This window comes from Podospora pseudocomata (genome assembly GCF_035222375.1).
Source record: "Podospora pseudocomata strain CBS 415.72m chromosome 1 map unlocalized CBS415.72m_1, whole genome shotgun sequence".
Classification (NCBI taxonomy): Eukaryota; Fungi; Ascomycota; class Sordariomycetes; order Sordariales; family Podosporaceae; genus Podospora; species Podospora pseudocomata.
In genome coordinates this window covers 5,548,758-5,568,680 of record NW_026946363.1, presented here as the reverse complement: position 1 = coordinate 5,568,680, position 19,923 = coordinate 5,548,758, and the positions used below count along the sequence as shown (strand labels likewise).

The following is a 19,923-nucleotide window of genomic DNA, read 5'->3' as shown; positions in this document are numbered from 1 at the left end:
TACTTTTTATGTTTCAACGGGGAAAGTGAGATTTTATAATGATGACGGATTTATATCTTTTATTCTACTGTCATTCATAAATTTGGAAGGGGGAAGGAGAGGTCTTTCATGGGATATATATTTATGTGTAATATAATATATATATATGAGGGGTTGTTTCTCTGAGCTGTGTGGTCAGCTGAGATGGTTATATTTATCTTCTTTGGATTATCCTTTTCTTCAAACAAACATCTCTTTCCAGAGGGCGTAGTTGATGTGTATGTTGGGACCACATGGGGCCAGAAGGCCCGTTCTTGTGAAATCGCCATCAGCTGCCTTCTCGAATGTATATCAAGCACCATACAATGATTGGCAACCGAGGGGTCACGGCATGGGGACTCTCTCTATCACCTGGTAGGACTCTGCACATCTGTGCTGTGATGCCATCGCAACCATGGCAAATCCACAACAACAGCATCCACCACCAACCACCTTGAGGGGAATTCCCCTCAATGCTGTGCACACCACACCTCCTGACAGCGAGACTGTACACAAGCTGTAACCGACAGGGCGAAACCGGAACGAACCTCCATGCTGTGAAACTACACTCGGGGCAGAACAATAGGGTGAACCATCGATCGAGGCAGACACCAGAAAAGCGAACACACGACACCTTACCTTATACCACGTTTGTGGTGATACACACGAGATCGGGCATTCCGGTGCTGGGTCATCAACAGGTCGTGATATCAGGCTCAGGTCAGGTCGAGATGTTTTAACGTGATCCTCCGGGAAGAAGTGTAAATCATCACCAGGCAGGTGGCCGAGTTGGTCGGGTCATTCCGCCCCCCTCCACAACCCACCCACACCGCAACCCACGACCAGCTGCACCACGCAAGGCTACACAAGTTTTCCAGCTGCTGATCATCACCAGTAAGGTAGGTATACCCACTCTCTAACGGGGCCGGTTATGATTCCATGTCGGAAGTGGCCCCCCAAACCCTCAAGCTATCAGAGGGTTGGGGAAAGATTCTTAAAAAAAAATAAAAAAAAAAATAAAAAAAAAATGTGGCCGATTAAACCATAGGAAGTATTCATTGCTCTTGAAAGCTCCAACCTCCCTCAAACGTACGGCAATCTAATATTTTTTTTTCTAGCAAGCTAGCAATGAGCATTCTGGCAGACATGGAGGAGAAGAAGTCTATAGACGCGGCGCTGGCTGCATTTGATGTATGAAAGAAGGAGAAAAAGAGAAACGCGCAAAGACGCGAAAAAAATTGGTGGTTTTAATGGGAGGAGGTCCCACTTTGCTGGACAGTGTGCTAACGTCCCACTATCGAACACCCCGCACTGTTCTTGGTGGGCAGGATAATGAGAGATGGGTTTGGGGGATGGCGATTCCGATTTCCCCCGCCTTTTTTTTTTTTTCTTTGGCTGTGACGGATGGGTTGGGGATCACAGGATAGGCTGTCATGGAAGAGTAACCGCTGGTCAACGTTTCTGGCTGAAATGTTTTCAGATCATTTACCAAGATGTTTCTTGAGTAGGTCCGTGGGGTGGTCGACGACCCCTCCTTCCACCCCACCAGACCAGCAAGTCCAGCTGCGAACCCTTTGATCCTTTTTTTTGGGCTTGGGCCAAGAAGGGAGATGCCCCGCTGATCTTTGATGAAGTTAAGTGTTCGTGGGGGTTGATACCACGGCCGGCAAAGGGTGCTGGCGGAATGGAGAAGCGAGGTTTGTGACGTCGATGGTGATGCGGGTTATGCCGCGGGGGCCTGTGGTGATGACCTGTGGGGGTATACTAGGCAGAAGAGATCACCACATCATGAATGGTGTCAAAAAGACAGATGATGGGACGGTAGAGAGGTCGACAGCCACAGAGCGAGGCACATGTCTGGTTTCTACAATATGTAGTTGTGCTCTGTTACACACGTGGGGAGGAAGCTTGAAGGATATTGGCTGTGAGGGTGTAAAGTCTTCAAAGGGGGGGGTCCCGCGTGGCTGAATATGTATACTCGGTATCTGAACCGTCAAGGTGCTCAAGAGACGGAAAAGGCAGAAACTTGCTTTGCTGTGGATGGTGATCGGAAGCGAAAAAGACGCAGTTCAGATGGGCGGTACAGCAGGTAATCAACGCATAGCGGTTGATTTTATTGTGGTGATACGTAAAAAGAATAATTATTAAGAATCTTTTAGGTTTGCTTCTGGGGTATTAAAAATGAAGACATCCCACGTCTCCCACCACATCCCCGTTCAGTGTCACAGGCTGGGCATCTTGTGATCGACTGACTTGACGACCCAAAGGGTTCTCGCAAAAAAGGAGCCAAGACTCCATCCACACATGACAAGAGCCCGGAAGAAGCGTCATGCTCTGACACTGGCCCAGACCGCGACCGTTTGTTGGCCACCACACTTTCTCGCCTTGCCCGCCCAGCTGAGGGTCTGAAAAGCTAAAACAGGCTTGAGAACCACTTTACAGTGGGCTCCTCCTCCTCCCTTTGACGCCAAAAACATTCGACGGCCATCTAGATTTCTTTTCCACCACCCTACCGACCCGCTCCTCTTTCTCGATTCCCATCCATGCCTGGTATGACAATCTATATCTAAAGAAAGGCGCCCCAGCGCGAAAAACACCACCCCCCAACCCACGGAAGGGATACTCCTGAATTGTTATTATTATTATTATTATCTTTTCCCTGTTACTATTTCGTTTTTTTCAGCCGTCAACCAAATGATGGCTCTCCAGCGCATTCTGTGCCTGGGACTGCTGTACCATGGCGTCATTGCCAGGCTCTCGGGTTCAGGTCCAACTGCGCCGGCGGCAGAGCAGCACATACTGTCGAGTTCTGCCCCGCGAAAAGGGCTGCACGGCAGGTTCCTGCATATCACAGGTGAGCTATCCCCTCCATCACCATTGCTATCGTATCTTCGCGGCAGGCCTGTCATTTCTGAGGAACTGAAATTGACATTATGGAAATTCACACGCAGACATCCATCCCGATGAATTCTACAAAGTACACTCATCCACAGACGAAGACGACGGATGCCACAAGGGCGAAGGGCCAGCAGGGCCGTACGGTGCCGAGACGACCGATTGCGATTCGCCGTACTCGCTGGTGAATGCGACGTTTGACTGGATTGAGGCGAACTTAAAAGACAAGATTGATTTTGTCGTGTGGACGGGCGACACGGCGCGTCACGATCGCGATGATGATTTGCCCCGCACGCAGGACCAGGTGCTCGGGACCAACACCTGGATTGCGGACAAGTTTGCCGAGATGCTCAGGAACGAGGAGACGGGACATGGGATGAGCATACCGGTTGTGCCGACGTTCGGGAATAACGATATCTTGCCGCATAACATTTTGCTGCCGGGGCCGAATAAGTGGTTGCAGACATATACGCACATTTGGAGGCATTTTATCCCAGAGGCGCAGAGGCATAGCTTTGAGTTTGGAGGCTGGTTCCACGTGGAGGTTATTCCGAACCGGTTGGCGGTGTTCAGCTTGAATACGCTGTACTTTTTCGACCGGAATGCGGGTGTGGATGGATGTGAGAACCCATCTGAGCCAGGGTTTAAGCAGCTGGAGTGGTTGAGAGTGCAGTTGGAGTTTATGAGGGAGAGGGGAATGAAGGTTATCTTGATGGGCCATGTCCCGCCAGCGAGGACGGACAGCAAAAAGCTTTGGGATGAGACTTGCTGGCAAAAGTACACGCTCTGGCTGCACCAGTATAGGGATGTGGTTATCAGCGGGATGTATGGGCACATGAACATCGATCACTTCCTTATCCACGACACCCACGACGTCGACATCGCCTTCTTGAACGGTCTATCACCCGAATTCGGCGTTCGCGAGTACTTGGACGATGAGCTTACGATTCAGGGTGGCACCGATTATCTGATGGAACTCCGCGATGACTGGTCCAAGTTGACACCCCCAACTGTGCCGGGCAAGTCGAACGAAGTGAATCAGGATGGAAAGAAGGGCAGAACCAGAAAGCCAAAGCGCAGGGATCCTTGGGGGGAGCGATATGTGTTGTCGCTGGTCAGCCCCAGCATCGTACCAACGTATTTCCCCACGTTACGCGTGGTGGAATACAACATCTCTGGCCTTGAGAACACACCTCTTTGGCGCGACATGCCTGGCAATGGCGCGAAGAACTCGTCGCACCCTGCCAGTGCCCCGAGCGCACCTCAGAAGCACCTCGACCTGCGAAGCTTGTCGCCGATAGACGGTCTGAACGATTCCTTCGAAAATGTCGAAACCGACAAGAAGAAAAAGAAGAAGGGCGGCAAACGCCCAAAGAAGGACAAGAAGCCTCACGATCCCAACCTCGTCATTCCTCCTCCACCAGCGAAGACGAGCCCTCCCGGACCTGCGTATTCTCAGCAGCCTCTGAGCTTGACAGGGTACACACAGTACTTTGCTAACCTAACGCACATCAACAACCTCAACCTTACCGATTTGAACAGCGTCGAGCCGACAACAACCAACAGCCTTTTCTCCCTGCTCCAATCCTCGAAATCGTGGCTTATGAAGTGGCGAAAGGGGAAGAACGGAGGGAAGAAGCCGCTGACACCGAAACCGGACCCGAGAGAATTTGCCTTTGAAGTCGAGTACAGCACTTTTAACGACAAGATCTACAAGCTGGGAGATTTGACGGTGAACAGCTTTGTGGAGTTGGCGTATAGGATTGGGCAGAAGGCCAAGGGCAAGAGTCTGGTTGAGATGGCTGGCGATGAAGAGGTGGGAGATGCTGAGGAAGAGCATGACTGTGATGAGTCCGATTTTGAGTCGGACAGTGACTCTGATGATGAAGAGATGGAGGCTGAGGCAAAGAAGGGGGACAAGAAGAAGGGAGACAAGAAAAAGAAGGGCAAGAAAGGGGACAAGAAGAAGAAGAAGAAGAAGAAGGGGAAGAAGAACAAGACCTGGCTGCATTTTTTGAGTCATGCGTTTGTTGGGACGTTGGATAAGAGTGAGCTGAAGAGGTACTCATGATTTGGTTTCCACCAAGCAGGAGTGATACGAGGGATTGCTCAGCTGGGGCGATCTGTGTGGTTATCTGCTGGTTCCTGGGGCGGGTATTTGCATGCATCTATGGCGTTATGTTTTCAAGGGAGGTTTTTTATTTTTATTTTTATGGTTTATACTATACCTGGACAGCGTTGCATTGACGACGGAAAAGGGGGCAAGAGAAGAGGTGCAAGAAGCGTTGGAGTCTCACGGCATCATGTTGGCATGGAGTGGATAGATTCTTCTGCTGGGATTTACGTGGTGAATTCAAGAGGCTCAATGGAGCTAGAACATGTAGGAAATAGGTAATACAAAAATCAAAACATTTATCTATAAGACTTTATTGCGGCTTGCTAAAAGAGAGAGAAAAAGGGGGTGAGTGCCACACTCTCAGCCACATATTCTCAGCTGAAGGAAGCTTGCGCCACACCAATTAAACCCAGGCACGTCACGCTGCTGTAACTTTGCAGCAACACACGCGTTTCTTGTCTGTCTTTATCTTTATCGCCAATTCATTTCCCCTTCTCCGTTTGATGCTCAGCTGTCTTGGAGTAAGCTCTGAAGACTTTTCCTGTCGTTCGTTTTGTCTTTTGCTTCTAGGCCATTGAAACATGATACCCTAATCTTGTCTCTTCCTGTTTCCCACCTTAAACACAGCAAAGCCGCAGCAGTAGTAGGAGTAGTAGTAGTAGCAGCAGCAGCAGCAGCAGCAGCAGCAACAGCAACAGCAGCGCAATGCTCCCTCTTCGCCGACTCCTCCGTCTCCCCACCAGCTTTGCCCGCCGCCACGCCCGCCGACGACGAATGTACCTCCTCTTTTTGCTGCTGCTCCTAGTAGGGGTGGTGATTTTGCCGCTGTACGTGGTGTACTACCCGCCCTCGTCGCTAATCCGCTACTTCTCCCACCGCTGGACCGACGTCCTCTTCCGGATCTGGCTGCCCCCCGACAAGAAGATTGTGGCGCTTACTATTGACGACGCGCCGTCTGATCACACGAGGGGGATTCTCTCCGCGCTCTCTGCCAGCGGGGCGCACGCGACGTTTTTTGTGATTGGGTCGCAGGTTCCTGGGCGGGAGGGGATCCTGAGGGAGATTGTGAGGCAGGGGCATGAGCTGGGGAATCACGGGATGCATGATGAGCCTGCGAGGGGGTTGTCGACGGAGGAGCTGGAGAGGGAGATGAGGGAGGTGCAGGGGATGATTGATAGGGCTTATAGGGACGAGGGGAAAGAGCCGCCGAGGGAGGGGAGGGAGAGGTATTATAGGCCGGGGAGCGGGTTTTTTAGCGATAGGATTAGGGGGGTGGTGAACCGGTTGGGGTACAGGTTGGTGTTGGGGAGTATTTATCCTCATGATGCGCAGATTGGGTGGGCGGGGGTGAATGGGAGGCATATCTTGGGGATGTTGGATCCGGGAGGGGTGATTATTTGTCATGATAGGAGGAGTTGGACGAGGCCGATGTTGGACAGGGTGTTGCCTGAGATGGGGAGGAAGGGATGGGAGGCTAGGACGGTGACGGGGTTGCTGGGGGAGGTGACGGGGTGAGATGGGGGGGATAACTAATCCAGTGCGATTTGACTGTGGCGTGAGATGCAATCTACATGTGGGATTTTTTGTGGTCGAGGAGGGCTTGGAGGAAGATCATATAATCGGCATTGATACAGAGGCTTGCCTTTGCCCCAACTCGACCGGCGTTATCCGACGATGCAAGCACGACACATGGCATGACACTCGTGAAGCCAGCGCCCAGAGCAAGATCTCAACATTGGAAGCAATCGGACATGTTCACGAGGTCACTGTTTTTCTCGACCAGAGGCACTGACGATTCTCACCACGATGCATAAAGTAACGGGGCCGCGCGGTAGAGGTCGGTATCGGCCGGTGAAGCAGCTCCGATGTGCCATCCGGGAAGTCCCTGTGAAAGTGGCGAGTGGGGAGGGGCAGCTGCTTCTAGAAGCGTTGTTGATGCAAAGGCCGCCGCTAGCAGCAGTTGAGACGCCCTTGGAATGACGAATTCCACCATATGGAGCCGCCCAGCCGCCCCGCGCCGATATCGAACGTTTATATGAGCCGCTCAACACCACCTCACTTACACCGACCGGTTTCTGTCCTTGTCGTCACATACAACTCACTAATCTACCAAAATGGCGTCTGATGAGCTTCCTGTTCGCCCCGCTGGGTCTGCGGTCAAGGCCGTCGTTGAGGGCCCCAACTCGCTCGCTGTCGCCTTTGGCAGGGAGCTGTCTATGGCTTCTCGCTCGGTCCATGCCGATGACTATATCAACAATCACCAGGCCGTGGCTCCCCCCATGCACGTTTCTACCACTTTCCGATATAACCGGGACCCCGAACAGTTGAGACCATGGGACAATCTCAACGTGAGTGCTTCACACCATATCACACCCCATGTTCACTGCCACTAACACAATGTTCAGCCCAATGCCCCTTATGACTCTCACGTGTACTCCCGAGACAGTGCACCAAACACCACCCGCTTCGAGGCCATCCTCACCTCGCTCCTCGGAGCCCCGTCACTCAGTTATGCATCCGGTCTCGCCGCCTTCCACGCCATGATTGTCTTCCTCAACCCCAAACGTGTGGCTATCGGCGGTGGTTATCACGGCTGCCATGGCATTCTCCACATCATGAAGAAGCTCAACGGCCTCGAGCAGCTTGAACTGGAGGACGATGCCGACCTTGCCAAACTCGAAAAGGGCGATGTTATTCACGTCGAGACACCCCTTAACCCCACGGGCGAGGCTCGCGACCTGGCTTACTACCGCAAGATGGCCGACGAAAAGGGGTGCTATCTCACCGTTGACGCCACCTTTGCCCCCCCCCCTCTGATGGAGCCCTTCAAGTACAACGTCGATATCGTCATGCACTCTGCCACCAAGTATTTCGGCGGCCACTCCGACATGCTTGCCGGTGTCCTCGCCATCCGCCCAGACAGAGCCGAGAAGTGGCTCCCAGAGCTCAGGGAGGAGCGCCTCCACCTTGGAGGTGTGATGGGCTCTCTTGAAGGCTGGCTTGGCGTCCGTAGTGTCCGCACTTTGGAACTGAGAGTCAAGCGCCAGAGCGAGAGCGCCCAGAAACTGGTTGACTTCCTTGCCGAGAAGAAGGCGGCCGGCGACAACAGCAACATCATTGCGCAGTCTGTCTTCAAGATTCAGCACGCTTCTCAGCAGCCGGAGGCAAAGGATGAGAACTCGTGGCTGAGGAAGCAGATGCCCAATGGGTTTGGGCCGGTGTTTAGCTTGTGGTTGGAGAGCGAGGAGAAGGCGAAGAGGTTGCCTAGCAAGCTGCAGTTGTTCCACCATGCCACGAGTCTGGGTGGAGTGGAGAGTTTGATTGAGTGGAGGGCGATGACGGATCCCAAGGTGGATAGGAGGTTGTTGAGAGTTAGCATCGGTGTGGAGGGGTGGGAGGATTTGAGGGATGACTTGGTGCAGGGGCTGGAGAGGTTGAAGGAGGAGGGGTTTTAGAGGGGATGGGGGTGTATAAAAGAAGAGGGATATAGGTAGATGGAACCAAGATGTCTTTGGTTGCTAATTTCTTGGCCCAGCATGGCACGTAACGGCTCGGGCATGATTCTTTTTTTTATTTTTATATTTTTTTTTATATTGCAGCGTGAAAGAAGGGGATGTTCAGCTGAAAGTAAGCGGCTACACTGCATAGATGACCTACATAAGGCTGGTTGTGATATTTCTGTCTGCCTCAGGTGAGATGAAGTTGCAGTACCAAGAGGATGGATCAGGCAAACCTCTTCGTCTGAATGGAAGTATCCAGTCCTGAAGCCTGCTGACTGCTTAACTTTTGTAAAGACGTTTGCAAAGAAGAAGCCTGGTGTTGTCCGTCATCTTGCCGTGAGTATGATTTTTGTGCAAACGGGCGAGATGTCCGGTCAAAGTGGTCAGGCAGTCATTGGGAGCACGATGCAGTTTTCTTGAAGAATGAACAAACACGATTGGAGCTTCGTTTTGGGGAAATGTTTTAGCGTGAGATGAGGAGATGCTTAGCCATCAATCCACAGGTCGAGACGAGGAGCTGGAATCAAAACAGAACGCTCGACGACAGCGGTCTTTGACCATCCCGACCTGATTGCTGTAACCGAAGAAGCTGTCAAAAAGACCTTGGCGAGGCTGTGCTGATCAGGCGGTCGCATGCTGACAGCCTGCAGACAGAGAGAGCATTTGACACCGGAACAAGTGACAATTCCAGAAACCAGAAACAGCGTGAGGGGGTGGGGGAGTTTTTGCAAAGAAGTCAGAAACATCCCTGTTGATGTGAGTAGAGCATCGTGCCTGAGGTTGTTGTCTTGAATCGACCTCTATATTCGTTACCCTCATTACCATGAATTATTACAGTAGTATATGTGTACCTCCCACTTCATCATTCCATCCCAAACCCAGGACCCCATAACGCCTTTTCATCAGCAAAAAAACGACCACCACACAAAGATGTTGGTGATATGTCTGTTTTCCAAGCAATATGCCCCCCCCCCCTCCCATTTAACACAGACGGCTGCCCGTCTATCGCCATGACTCCTCTGGTCAGAATGATGCCCCTCTATATCATGCACGTCCTTTAAGCATCAACCTCAACCGCACCCCCATTCGCCCCCGACCTATCAACAGGGAAAGGCATGGCCCCCAACTCCGCTCCCTGCCCGCTCTGCGCCCTCTTTCTCGACGCCCCAGGCAGGAAACTCCATGATGACGTCGCGTTGCTATTCGCAGTATGCGCTGCATCGGTCGTCTCATGGGTGTGCTCAGATCCAAATCTCGCAAAGAGCCCCTTTTTCTTCGGCAACGCTGAAGTCTGTGTCTGTTCGGCTTGTTGCTGGTGCTGGTGCTGCGTTGTGGTCTTGGATTCACCACCTAGCCCAACATCCTCAAAACCCTCTTCCGGGGTAGGTGGTTCCCGGCTCAGGAGCGATGAGCGCGTGTGCATCATGCGGGGGAAGCGGGCGGAGGAATCGAGGGATTGGCGTGGCGCAGGGTCGGTGATGTAGCTTCTGGCGGAGATGTCCTATTGTGTGTTAGCGGTTGGGCCAAGAAGGGGGGGGGGTTTGGGAGAGAAAGGCGTACAAAGGAGCGGCGGTAAGAATCGAATGATTCCCTCGAGATAGGGAAGTGCTCAATGTCACCCGAGCCATCCCGGCTGCTTCTGTCGCTGGAGGTTCGGGAGAGGTACCGGCGTGGCCAGGTAGCTTCCTTTTCAGTGGGAGATGGCTAGGGGGTCGCGTCAGTACTGGGAAGGATATGTGAAAGAGAGGAGGCGGCAGCTTACAGGAAGGTAAATTCCACTATCATCGACCACTGTATGAACAGGCGCGGAGTCAGTTTTCGGTGCTTGAAGCTGTGTGGCCACGACGGTGATGATCCCGAGCCTCCCGCTCAGTTATGTGGGGGAAGGGGCCGCTCATTCAAGAGACTTCGAGGGAACCGTACCGCTCATCTTGTATTCCCCTGTATCCTGGCTCCTCCTGCTGCTGCGAATGCTGAACGCCGACGATGCCTTTGACCCAACAGTATCTACCCTTTCAAAACCCGGCGACAGCACACTTTCCTTCACACTCCCGGCCGCCGACCCCGGCCGTGAGTTTTCATCATGAGCGGTGACGATGACACCGGGACGGCGCGCAAAGGGGTTGCGGATTGGCATGCTGAAGATATTACGTATGAACCGAGCTCGACAACCGAACTCCAGAAATTGACCGGCTTCTTCAAAAATATGCTTTCAAACAATTCGAAGAGGCAGAGAAACCAGTCGCGCGCAAAAAGGAGACAAAACCAAGAATTCGAAGCTTGAACAGGAACGGTCTGTGATGGCCGGGGTATCGGTGTTTAAATTCAGAATGGCAAAGGCAGGGCCAAGATTTGAACAAGAAGGCCCGTCCCAACAGGATTGGTTCGAGAGTGGTCAGACGATGGGGCTAAAAAGGTACTTGCAGCGGTTCGGGAACTGGGGAAATCCAGCGGTATAACAGAGCAAGCAAGCAGCAGATCACACACGCAGCAAATTGTATTCAGTCCCCTCCTCACCCCATGGTCTGGGCCTTGGTGCCCCTCTCTCGTCAGCAAAGGCACACACACATATTCGGACGGAAGAAACACGGCACGGGGGCATCCTCTCGTGCTCCAAGACACACGCTCTGGTTGTTCCCTGAATGTCTTACAGCCCTGAATAAAACATGCTGTAAGATCTGTACCAGCGGGCGGTGCAGGCCGCTTAGTGGGGTTGTGGAAAGCCGTTCCTTTTCGGTCCCCATCCCGACCCCGCAAAGAAGGAATAAGGGCTGGGAAGTCGGAGCATGGAGTGCCCGGCTGCCCGGCTCTGAACTCACACCAAGGGATGGACGAGAATGCGACTTGGCCCGGTATCATCGCCTACACCACCTTTCGGGGGTCAAAGCAAAATAAATCCGAACATGACGTTGTGGAAGCACGGCTGCTGAAGCTATCCAGACATCTCCGCGCTTCCTTCTGCCGAGCAAGCTGAATGAATGTACAACAAACAGCCCCAAAAACCGCCTGTCAGCCCCAAGACAAATCCTTATTTGGTTTCATGCAGGCAACGCCACGTTGGAGATGCATTCCTTCCTACTCTTCCCAGCCTCTCTTACAGAAACTCTCAAAGTCAGGGTCAGAGACCCTTTGCGTCCTGATCAACAACAATAGCAGCCCACTATGCGACCCCTCGATGTACATAAGATGACAAGTCCCCACCAAGATCGTACAACCTTCCTCACACAAGATCTCACCTACTTGTTACAGGTCGGTGACGCAAGGCACACACACACCCGTAGATCACTGATCGCAGCGCCGAGCTTGCCGGAGAGCAGAGTGTGCAGTTGCTCAGCCTACCGGCTAAATCATCAATTAACACTCTCATCAGCACATGAGCGGATGTAGTCTCTGAAGTGACATTGCTCAAATCGTCAGCCAAGAATACTCGGCCGAGTCCCAGATCGAACAACACTATAGATGTCCAAATCATATCTTTAATTCGTAGCATACTTCTGTCATGAATTCCCTTGCCAAGGGTTAGGGTTCCACCAGTCTGGTTGAACCAGTGTGGCCTTGGTCATCTTCTTCCTCTAGCTAATGTGCTTTTCCCTCTCTCAGCTTCCTCACGCAACCTTGTTGTATCGACCTCAGTTCCTGACAACTTCCATCATTAGTCGGAATCACTGTCCTCACTGGGAGAGAACCCCTTGAATTCCTCCTCGGAATCATCCACAACACCAACACCCGAAGCCTCGCCATTCCCTTCCTCTTCCGAGGAGGGCTCTTCGTCTTGTTCCTCAATCTCAAACATCGCACTAACATCCCATCGGTCGCCCTTGGCGCTCTGGGAGACGTACTTTACGAAGCGGAGAGTCCCGCTATCGCGCAGCACAATGCTCATCTTGTTCCAGGAGGCAGCCTGGAAGAAGAGAATGTTGTCGTCCTCATCGCTGGTCTTGTAGATGGCAGCATCCTCGTTGCTGTCGTCATCGCCAGCCATGTAAACCTCGTGGCCACCAACTTCGAGCTCTTCCTCAGGCTCGGGCTCCTTTTCAACAGCCTTGCCCTTGTCCTTGCCCTTGCTCTTGGCATCGCTGCCGTTAGCAGACTTGCCGTTGGCCTTCTCCTTTCCTTTGCCGTTCGCCACGCCGTTCTTGCCTTTCTTCTTGGGCTGCTCCTCTTCAGAGGACTCCTCCTCCTCCTCCTCTTCTTCTTCTTCCTCATCCTCGTCGTCCTCAACATCGCCCCAGCCAGTGGTGGGCGTCAGGCCAATATTGACTTCGAGTCTAGGCTTGCCCTCATGGCCGGTCGCGAGTGTGTAGTCTTGACCATGGCGGAAGCGCCTGGCCAGTAAATCGACGCTTTCAACCGTAGAGCGCGTGGCCATCTGCAGCCACAGGCGGAATTGTCTGGATGGCAAAAGAACCTCGAGCAGCTCCTTGAGGGGCGACTCCTCGGTCTTCTCCTCTCCAGGCTGGAGGTAGAGATATCTGTGCTTGTGAGGTGGGCGCGCAACCTTCCAGGCGCCCTTCTCGATCTCATCACTGCTTTCCGGTAGTGGCTTCTTCTCCTGGTCCTCCACATGTTTGCGAAGATTCTCGGCGAATCTGGGATGCAGAATGTCTGGCAAGGTGATGCTGAACTCCTCCTCAAAGTGTTCGGCGACGCGCTCGATGGTGTCTGGTGTGAGGTAGGTCGGCGCGATGTACTTCAAAAGGAACTCCAGATCAGACTCATCCAGAGGGAAGTCATCCTCCTCGAGTTTGCTCTTCTCAACCCTTATGGGTTTCGCCTGCGGCTGGTCGTGCTGGTCTGGGTTACCCTGCAGTTGCATCAGTCCGCTCTTGTGAGCCGCTTCTCTCTCGGCACCCTCCACCCACCCGTCCTCTCCAACCTGGGGAATGTGGAACCACCCGCTGATGGCCATGCGGATGCGCCCAGCATTCTTCTCGAGCTCCTCCGGGCTGGCAGCATGGTAGACCTCCTCGACATCGTGGAAGGACTCGCCGGGCTGCACGGCAAAGAAAGAGAGCTGGTTCCAGGCTGGTGGGATAGACTTGACAAAGTCTGGCAGGGGTGTCTTGGCAACCTCGCCGTCCTTGCCCTCTCGGTCGACGACGGGGAAGAGGCGAAGAGCTCCGCCCCACTCGGGCTGCCATGGTGTGTCTGGGTCGGTAAGATACAGAATGTAGCTGACTTTTCGAGAACCGATAACATCGTCGTGGCACAGGAGGTAGCAGCCGGGTGTGTAGACATTGATGGCCATATCGGTCTTGCGCCCACTCAGGGGGCCGCAGCCGGTGATGTGCGAAACATATTCGCGGAAGGTCTGGGAGTAGAGCGCATCGCGGAGGGCGAGAAGGGAGGGGAGCTTGGCCAATGCCTTGTCCTCGAGTCCGTCGAGGTTGGCAAGGTCACCACTTTGGTGGATCTTGTAGATGTCGGTCTCTTTGGGGGTGAAGTGAACGTTGGCCTTGATTTCTTCGCGAACCTTGCGCAGGAGGGAATCGTCGGCGAGCTCGTGGATTACGCTGTGTTTATACGGTGTCGATGTCGCATACTCTGAGGTGTACTTTTCGAGGACCTTCTTGTCAAACAGCCCCTTGCGAAAGCGGGCTTTGGCATCCTCATCGCTGAGAGCTATGATGGAGGAGTAGTGTCAGCGTCTATCGTATCGCCGGAGCTATCGGTGGGCGGGTTGAGAGGCAGCAGCAGGCTTATTACTGTTCTTGGTCCGCTTCTTGATGGCTTTCCCGCCATCAGCTGGAGAATCGGCCTTTCTCTTCATCTTCATGGTGCAATTGGGTCTGTTGCACAGGATCTGGGGTTGGTTTTCGGTGGAAAATGGGGCAGAAAAAAAGAAGGGCTCCGGGGATGGCCTGATATCAAAAGATAAAATATCCCATGAAGAACATGTGCGGGTCCAAAACTTTTTATGCCCCACCTTGGGGAAACGAACATGGGCCGACCCTGAAACATGCGATCGATTGGCTCGCTGTGGGGTCAAACGCTGCTGTAGGCCATGATTGACCCAAGAAAGCTGCGAGGCCATGCGCAGGTCTTGCATGATGCCCGAAGCGCTTGTCCAGTTGCAAGCTCATAGCGGTGGGTAGCGCTGCTTCGAGAGGCTGAGCAGGCTTTGGTACCGCGCAGGTTATATGATAATGCCATATGCCCCCCTCCCCCCCATCCCTTACTCGATCTAGGCGCTTCTCTTTAACAGCATCTTTCCTCCGGTTGGGCCTTTTGAGCATCAGAATTCGCCGCAGTTGTTAAGCCTCGGCGCCTGTCTGGAGATGGCTGCTTCCCCGTCAGGATGGCAACCAACAAGACACAGAGAGGTCTGCATGGAGCCGCCGGTGATCTCTTTCGGGTGGGATCGCCTTGATCCTATTTATGCGTCTCTTATGCAGCTTTCAGTCTCGATCCTTAGATCGGGCTTTGAAAGGCTCCATTGGCACTTGATATAAATGAGGATGATAGTTGCAGGTAGGGAGCTGGGTGTCGACATTGAATCGACCAATAGAGCCCTCTCTTTGTTATCCACTTGGAGATGATGGTGCCCGACATCCCGAGCCGTTGACTAAAGTCAAACATGACTTCAACGTAAGGTAGTTAGTGTCTTGGATTTATTCTTGTTTTTGTTTCTTCCCAAGTGCGGACCGAGGAGTGCCCTTGGACACTCGGTGGCCCCCAAACAGAGAGTCTGAAAACAAGTCTACCTCAGATGCCGCCATTTACACCTGAAGATATTGACAGCGTGAGGGCAAGCTTCCCCGCATTGTCAGGAGATTATGTATTCTTTAATACTGCAGCTGGAAGCCAGGTATTGGGATCAGTAGCTGATCGGTATGATTAAACCGGTCTCCATGCCACCAGTGCCCTGCCGAAGCTGATGCGTGTCCCAGTGTGCGGGACTACCTCATAACTCCAAACCTCGTCAACGACGGTTATAAAGCCGCAGCAGACTTTATCAACGCCTCCCCAGATGAAATAGGTTCGTAGACCCTAAAGTTGCTCTATTTCACCCTCACATAAAACCGCATTCCTCTCTTACACAACCACCCCTAGTCTTCGGCTCCTCCGCAACCCAACTCCTTCACAACCTCTCTCACGCCCTCTCCTTCTCACCCGAAGATGAGATCCTCCTCTGCCCCCTCGACCACGAGTCCAACATCGCCCCTTGGCTCGCCTTAGCAGCACGTCAAAATCTCAAAATCCGCTGGTGGCACCCCCAACTCCCACCTGAAGATCAACCGGGTTGCGTCAACCCCAAACTCGACCTCACCAACCCTCCCATCTCCCCCAAAACCCGCCTCATTTGTTTAACCCACACAACCAACATCCTCGGCACCATCCACGACATCAAATCCCTCTCCGCCCAAATCCGCCTCCTAAACCCCCAGACCCTTCTGTGCGTTGACGGCGTAGCCCACGCACCCCACCGCCAAATCGACGTCAAAGATCTCGGGGTCGACTTTTACGTCTTCAGCTGGTACAAGCTTTTCGGACCTCGAATCTCACAGCTGTACGCCGGTCCCTGCGCTAGGGCACAGCTCCAGTCCATGGGGCATTTCTTCAACCCTGCTGAGAGTTTGGATGACAAGATTGGGCTGGCGGGGGGGTGGTGTCAGGAGTTGATTTATGGGATTCCGGCTGTGGTGGAGTATCTGACGCCGAGATGGGAGGGGGTTGTAGACCAGGAGGAGAGGTTGCAGTCGGTTTTGCTGGGTTTGTTGGCGGGGTTGGATGGAAAGATAACGATTTACGGGGAGTGGTGTGGTGATGCTAAGGTGAGGGTGCCAACGGTGAGTTTTAGGGTGAGGGGGTGGAAGTCGAAGGATTTTGTGGAGGATATTGAGCGGGAGACAAATGGGAGGGTTAAGTTGAGCTGGGGGACTTATTACTCTGTGAGGCTGGCTAAGGAGGTGCTTGGGTTGGGGGATGACGGGGTTGTGAGGGTGAGTTTGGCGCATTATAACACTGGTAAGTTATTGCGTTGATGGGGTTTGAACGAGTTGAAGCTGACTGTAAGTAGTGGAGGAGATACGGTTGTTCTATACCGTTCTTCTAAAGGTGCTGGGATTTGAGGGAAGCGGTAATGGTGCGAGGAAAAGTGATTGGAAGATCTAGGGGCTGAGGCGACACAATGGCCAAACAAAAAAAAATAATAACAAAAGAACGCAAAAAGTAGGATTCGAAGCCCTGGACTCTGATCAAGCCGAGCAGGCGAGCACGATCCATATTTTGCCGTGAACCTTTGCGAGCAAAGGTCCAATAAACCACACGCCGCGGTTGACCACTGCGCCAAACACCCCTATCTCCGTTCCTTGATGGCTACTGGTGTAAGTCTTGCTCTTAAATAGAACAGTTGTCAAGAGCAGCGGCATCTGCATTTCGAGTCACCTATCTCACACCGTGCTACACCTCTATAACTTGCCACTCCTCTTCTCGACGGCCTCCCTGAGCAGAAAAATCACCTCGGAGGGATCCTTCGCACCGAACACCGCACTGCCAGCAACAATAACATTGGCACCCGCGTCCGCAGCCTGGTCGATCGTGCCAGGTCCCAGCCCACCATCAACCTCAATGTTCAAGTCCGGGTACCGCTTCCGCAACTCCTCCACCTTGGGCAGCTCAGAAGCCATGAACTGTTGACCACCAAACCCAGGCTCGACAGTCATAACCAAAACCATCTATTCTCGAATCAGTAACAACCTTGCCAGTAACTGTCGGGATATCAACTCACATCAGGCTTCTCCTTAGGATCTTCGCTCTCAATCAAATCAAACAGCACATTAGCGGGAGTAGCCGGCTTGATAGCAATACCGGCCAGCATGCCCTGGTCATGAATGTACCGGATCAGCTCCCTCGGGCTCGTCTTCTCGTCCGACTTGCCCTCGGGACTCTCAGCAGCAGACGAGTTGATGGCGGCCTCGTAGTGGAAGCAGTATAGATCGCACCCGGCGTTCTTGAACTCCTTGACCCACTTCTTGGGTTCAGCGATCATCATGTGGCAGTCAAAGGTGCCCTTGCCAAAGGACTCGGCGGGCTTCTCAACATGGGAGCGGATCTTGACGACAACTGGGGGGCCGAAGGTGAGGTTGGGGACGAAGTGGCCGTCCCTGAGGGGGGAAGTGTTAGTGATATGAACGAGTGCGAGGTGCAATAGTGACTTGACTTACATGATATCAACATGGAGCCAGTCGGCACCTTGTTTGATAGTCCTCGAGCATGCCGCGCCGAGATCGGCAAAGTCTGCCGAGAGAATGGAAGGGGCAATGATAGCTTTGGGGGCCATTGTGTCTGATTATTTAGTATTAGTGAAGAGTGGCCTTCTGTTTACTCTATGAAGCTATCGCCAAACCTCTGGGATAGGGATCCTGGGCAAGATCGGATGATGTCCTTCGGTGTGCCAGAGCCTTGCTGAGCCCCAACCAAATGTTCTACGCGGGGGCGGGGCAGAATGACGCAGGCTGGCGGATACAAACAGTGGGGAGACCCTTGAAAGGTGGGCTTGGCGAGAAGCTCTGGGCTTGATCGCGGGTTGACATCACTCCATTTTTTGTAGCGTCTCCCCAACAATTGCGGTGACGCTCGGAGATTCAAGCTGGGTGAGTGTGTGTGTGCCTTTGAGGTTGATGTCGTTCAAAGAAAAGCACAAGACAGCTTCCCCGCTCATGAGATTTTATTCATCTCGACATAACCAAAGTAATCGCTTCACCAGAGTGTAAAAGAGACGGGCCAAAATGGCATCCTTCCTCTCATACATCCCGCTAGTCAACCGACTGGTGAGAGAGGCGCCCACTACCATCGATCTTCCTCCCGTCCAGGTTCACAATGTGGAAGCAGACCCGGACAAGAGGCCACGCACGTTGAAGCATCTTCTGAAGGCCAACCATGTCAATCACTCCATTCTGTACCACAATCTCGAATTCGACAACCACATGGCGCACATTCTGTGCTCATCATATCTGCTCGGCGCCGAATCACAACACTTGTATCACATATTCGAAGTGGAAGCCAAAACCCTCGAGCCGTGGAAAGATTCCCCTGCAGAGATGGGCGAGGAAGACTGGCGTGATTTCCTCGGAGACAAAAGATACCAAAGAGCTTTTGTAGACTTTTTCGAGGATGCCTTGGCGATGAAGCACGCGTATAAGTGGAAGGGTGTAGTGGAGGAGTACATGTTCTCCGGAGATGAGCCCCTCGTCAATGGTCTTGTTGGCGGTCGTATGTCATGCCTACCCACTCGTTTTGACTCATCTTACTAACCACCATCAGTCGGTCACCCCCTCATCCACCTTGGCTACGCCTACGAGTTCGACAGTCGCGAGATCGCCACAGAGGCCCTCGGTCTTGCCTCTACACAATACAACTATCTTCACAGATACCTCGACGACCCAACCTACACCGTCAAACCAACCACCTCATCCACTCCCTTGAAGCTCCTGAACAAGCTCTCCAACGACACCCGCTTCGACAATCTCTTCAAAACCCCCGCCTTCTCCAACATCGAAGCCCTCTTCCACAGCAAAGAATCCGAAGCCTTGGTACTGGAGTACTGGAATGCCTGGGACATCACCTCCTCTGCCTGCTCCCCAGCAGAACAATTCCAGCTCTCACAAGAAGCCGCTGTCCAACTTTTAGTAGCAACCGTTGCCCCGGGAACACACTCTTACAACTTCTTTCTGGTGCACGTTCTAACCACCAGCCACGCCGTGAGAGTTCTCTTGCCGTTCATCCCGGCGAAATTCCATGTCAGCATTGTGAGACAGTGGTGGTTGTTGGCCTTGGCGGCGTATATTGCTGTCTTGAGGCCGAAGATTGACGTGGATTATGTGCCTGGGGAGGGGGAGCTGAAGGGGAAGGGGTGGAAGTATGTTGAGCATAAGGCTTTGACGGGGGAGTGGGCTACTGATGCGCATTATGTCAAGGGTGAGTTCCTTCCTGATGATGAAGTGTGAGATGAGATTGCTGACCGAGACGGGGATGATAGCCATCCGGGCGATGAGGGAAGCGGCGAGGACTTGGGGGGATGTTCATGAGAGGTATTTGGCTGCTGCTGTGAGGTTTAGTGATGATTTTGAGGGGTGGTTTTGAAGGGTTGAGGGAGAGGGGAGGTTGAGATATGGGTGCGGAAGTTGATCTGTGAGTTGGCATCAAAACGGTCGTTTCAGCTGAGCTTACATGTTATATTTTGGGGGTTCTTTTTGGCATAAAAACTGCAATATTATCGAGGAGGTTGTAGCAGGCATATAATTTCATACTCGGTCCAATTCATGTCTCTTCATGTTAGCTATCGTGGCTGCGGTGACAAAGCGAAGGGTTAGGGCTGTCCTATCTGTACGTAGGAGCACAGACCTTGTGGATCGTCAGGTTCCCCCTGCAGCTCGCTGGCTGCCTGGCGCC

General features: G+C 52.9%; 8 protein-coding genes across 8 annotated transcripts; 5 read left to right on the top strand and 3 right to left on the bottom strand.

Moving 5' to 3' along the window:
- Positions 1-2,712: 2,712 nt before the first annotated feature.
- PPN1 (Endopolyphosphatase) lies at positions 2,713-5,359 on the top strand (the record flags this gene model as incomplete). Its single annotated transcript, XM_062886307.1, has 2 exons — positions 2,713-2,872; positions 2,970-5,359. 2 exons carry the CDS (start codon positions 2,713-2,715, stop codon positions 4,982-4,984), a joined length of 2,175 nt encoding a protein of 724 aa, XP_062749379.1. The 3' UTR covers positions 4,985-5,359.
- Positions 5,360-5,734: 375 nt separating this feature from the next.
- QC762_118690 (uncharacterized protein) lies at positions 5,735-6,544 on the top strand (the record flags this gene model as incomplete). Its single annotated transcript, XM_062886306.1, has 1 exon — positions 5,735-6,544. One exon carries the CDS (start codon positions 5,735-5,737, stop codon positions 6,542-6,544), a length of 810 nt encoding a protein of 269 aa, XP_062749378.1.
- Positions 6,545-6,572: 28 nt separating this feature from the next.
- On the top strand, positions 6,573-8,847 carry QC762_118680 (uncharacterized protein). The gene is made up of 2 exons (XM_062886305.1): positions 6,573-7,377; positions 7,435-8,847. Exons 1-2 carry the CDS (start codon positions 7,144-7,146, stop codon positions 8,482-8,484), a joined length of 1,284 nt encoding a protein of 427 aa, XP_062749377.1. The 5' UTR covers positions 6,573-7,143; the 3' UTR covers positions 8,485-8,847.
- Positions 8,848-9,313: 466 nt separating this feature from the next.
- Positions 9,314-11,008, bottom strand: QC762_118670 (uncharacterized protein). Its single transcript, XM_062886304.1, has 4 exons — positions 10,453-11,008; positions 10,292-10,320; positions 10,090-10,233; positions 9,314-10,030 (listed from the first exon to the last, which is right to left on the bottom strand). The coding sequence occupies exons 1-4, from the start codon at positions 10,664-10,666 to the stop codon at positions 9,587-9,589; spliced, it is 831 nt and encodes a 276-aa protein (XP_062749376.1). The 5' UTR covers positions 10,667-11,008; the 3' UTR covers positions 9,314-9,586.
- Positions 11,009-12,181: 1,173 nt separating this feature from the next.
- On the bottom strand, positions 12,182-14,305 carry NUA3 (putative component of NuA3 histone acetyltransferase complex; the record flags this gene model as incomplete). Its single annotated transcript, XM_062886303.1, has 2 exons — positions 12,182-14,151; positions 14,236-14,305. 2 exons carry the CDS (start codon positions 14,303-14,305, stop codon positions 12,182-12,184), a joined length of 2,040 nt encoding a protein of 679 aa, XP_062749375.1.
- Positions 14,306-14,877: 572 nt separating this feature from the next.
- Positions 14,878-16,827, top strand: QC762_118650 (uncharacterized protein). The gene is made up of 5 exons (XM_062886302.1): positions 14,878-14,942; positions 15,123-15,360; positions 15,420-15,508; positions 15,583-16,497; positions 16,550-16,827. The coding sequence occupies exons 2-5, from the start codon at positions 15,239-15,241 to the stop codon at positions 16,642-16,644; spliced, it is 1,221 nt and encodes a 406-aa protein (XP_062749374.1). The 5' UTR covers positions 14,878-14,942; positions 15,123-15,238; the 3' UTR covers positions 16,645-16,827.
- Positions 16,789-18,044, bottom strand: RPE1 (RIBULOSE-phosphate 3-epimerase). The gene is made up of 3 exons (XM_062886301.1): positions 17,697-18,044; positions 17,261-17,636; positions 16,789-17,207 (listed from the first exon to the last, which is right to left on the bottom strand). The coding sequence occupies exons 1-3, from the start codon at positions 17,810-17,812 to the stop codon at positions 16,941-16,943; spliced, it is 759 nt and encodes a 252-aa protein (XP_062749373.1). The 5' UTR covers positions 17,813-18,044; the 3' UTR covers positions 16,789-16,940.
- Positions 18,045-18,096: 52 nt separating this feature from the next.
- QC762_118630 (uncharacterized protein) lies at positions 18,097-19,834 on the top strand. Its single transcript, XM_062886300.1, has 3 exons — positions 18,097-18,744; positions 18,796-19,449; positions 19,511-19,834. Exons 1-3 carry the CDS (start codon positions 18,261-18,263, stop codon positions 19,612-19,614), a joined length of 1,242 nt encoding a protein of 413 aa, XP_062749372.1. The 5' UTR covers positions 18,097-18,260; the 3' UTR covers positions 19,615-19,834.
- Positions 19,835-19,923: the final 89 nt, after the last annotated feature.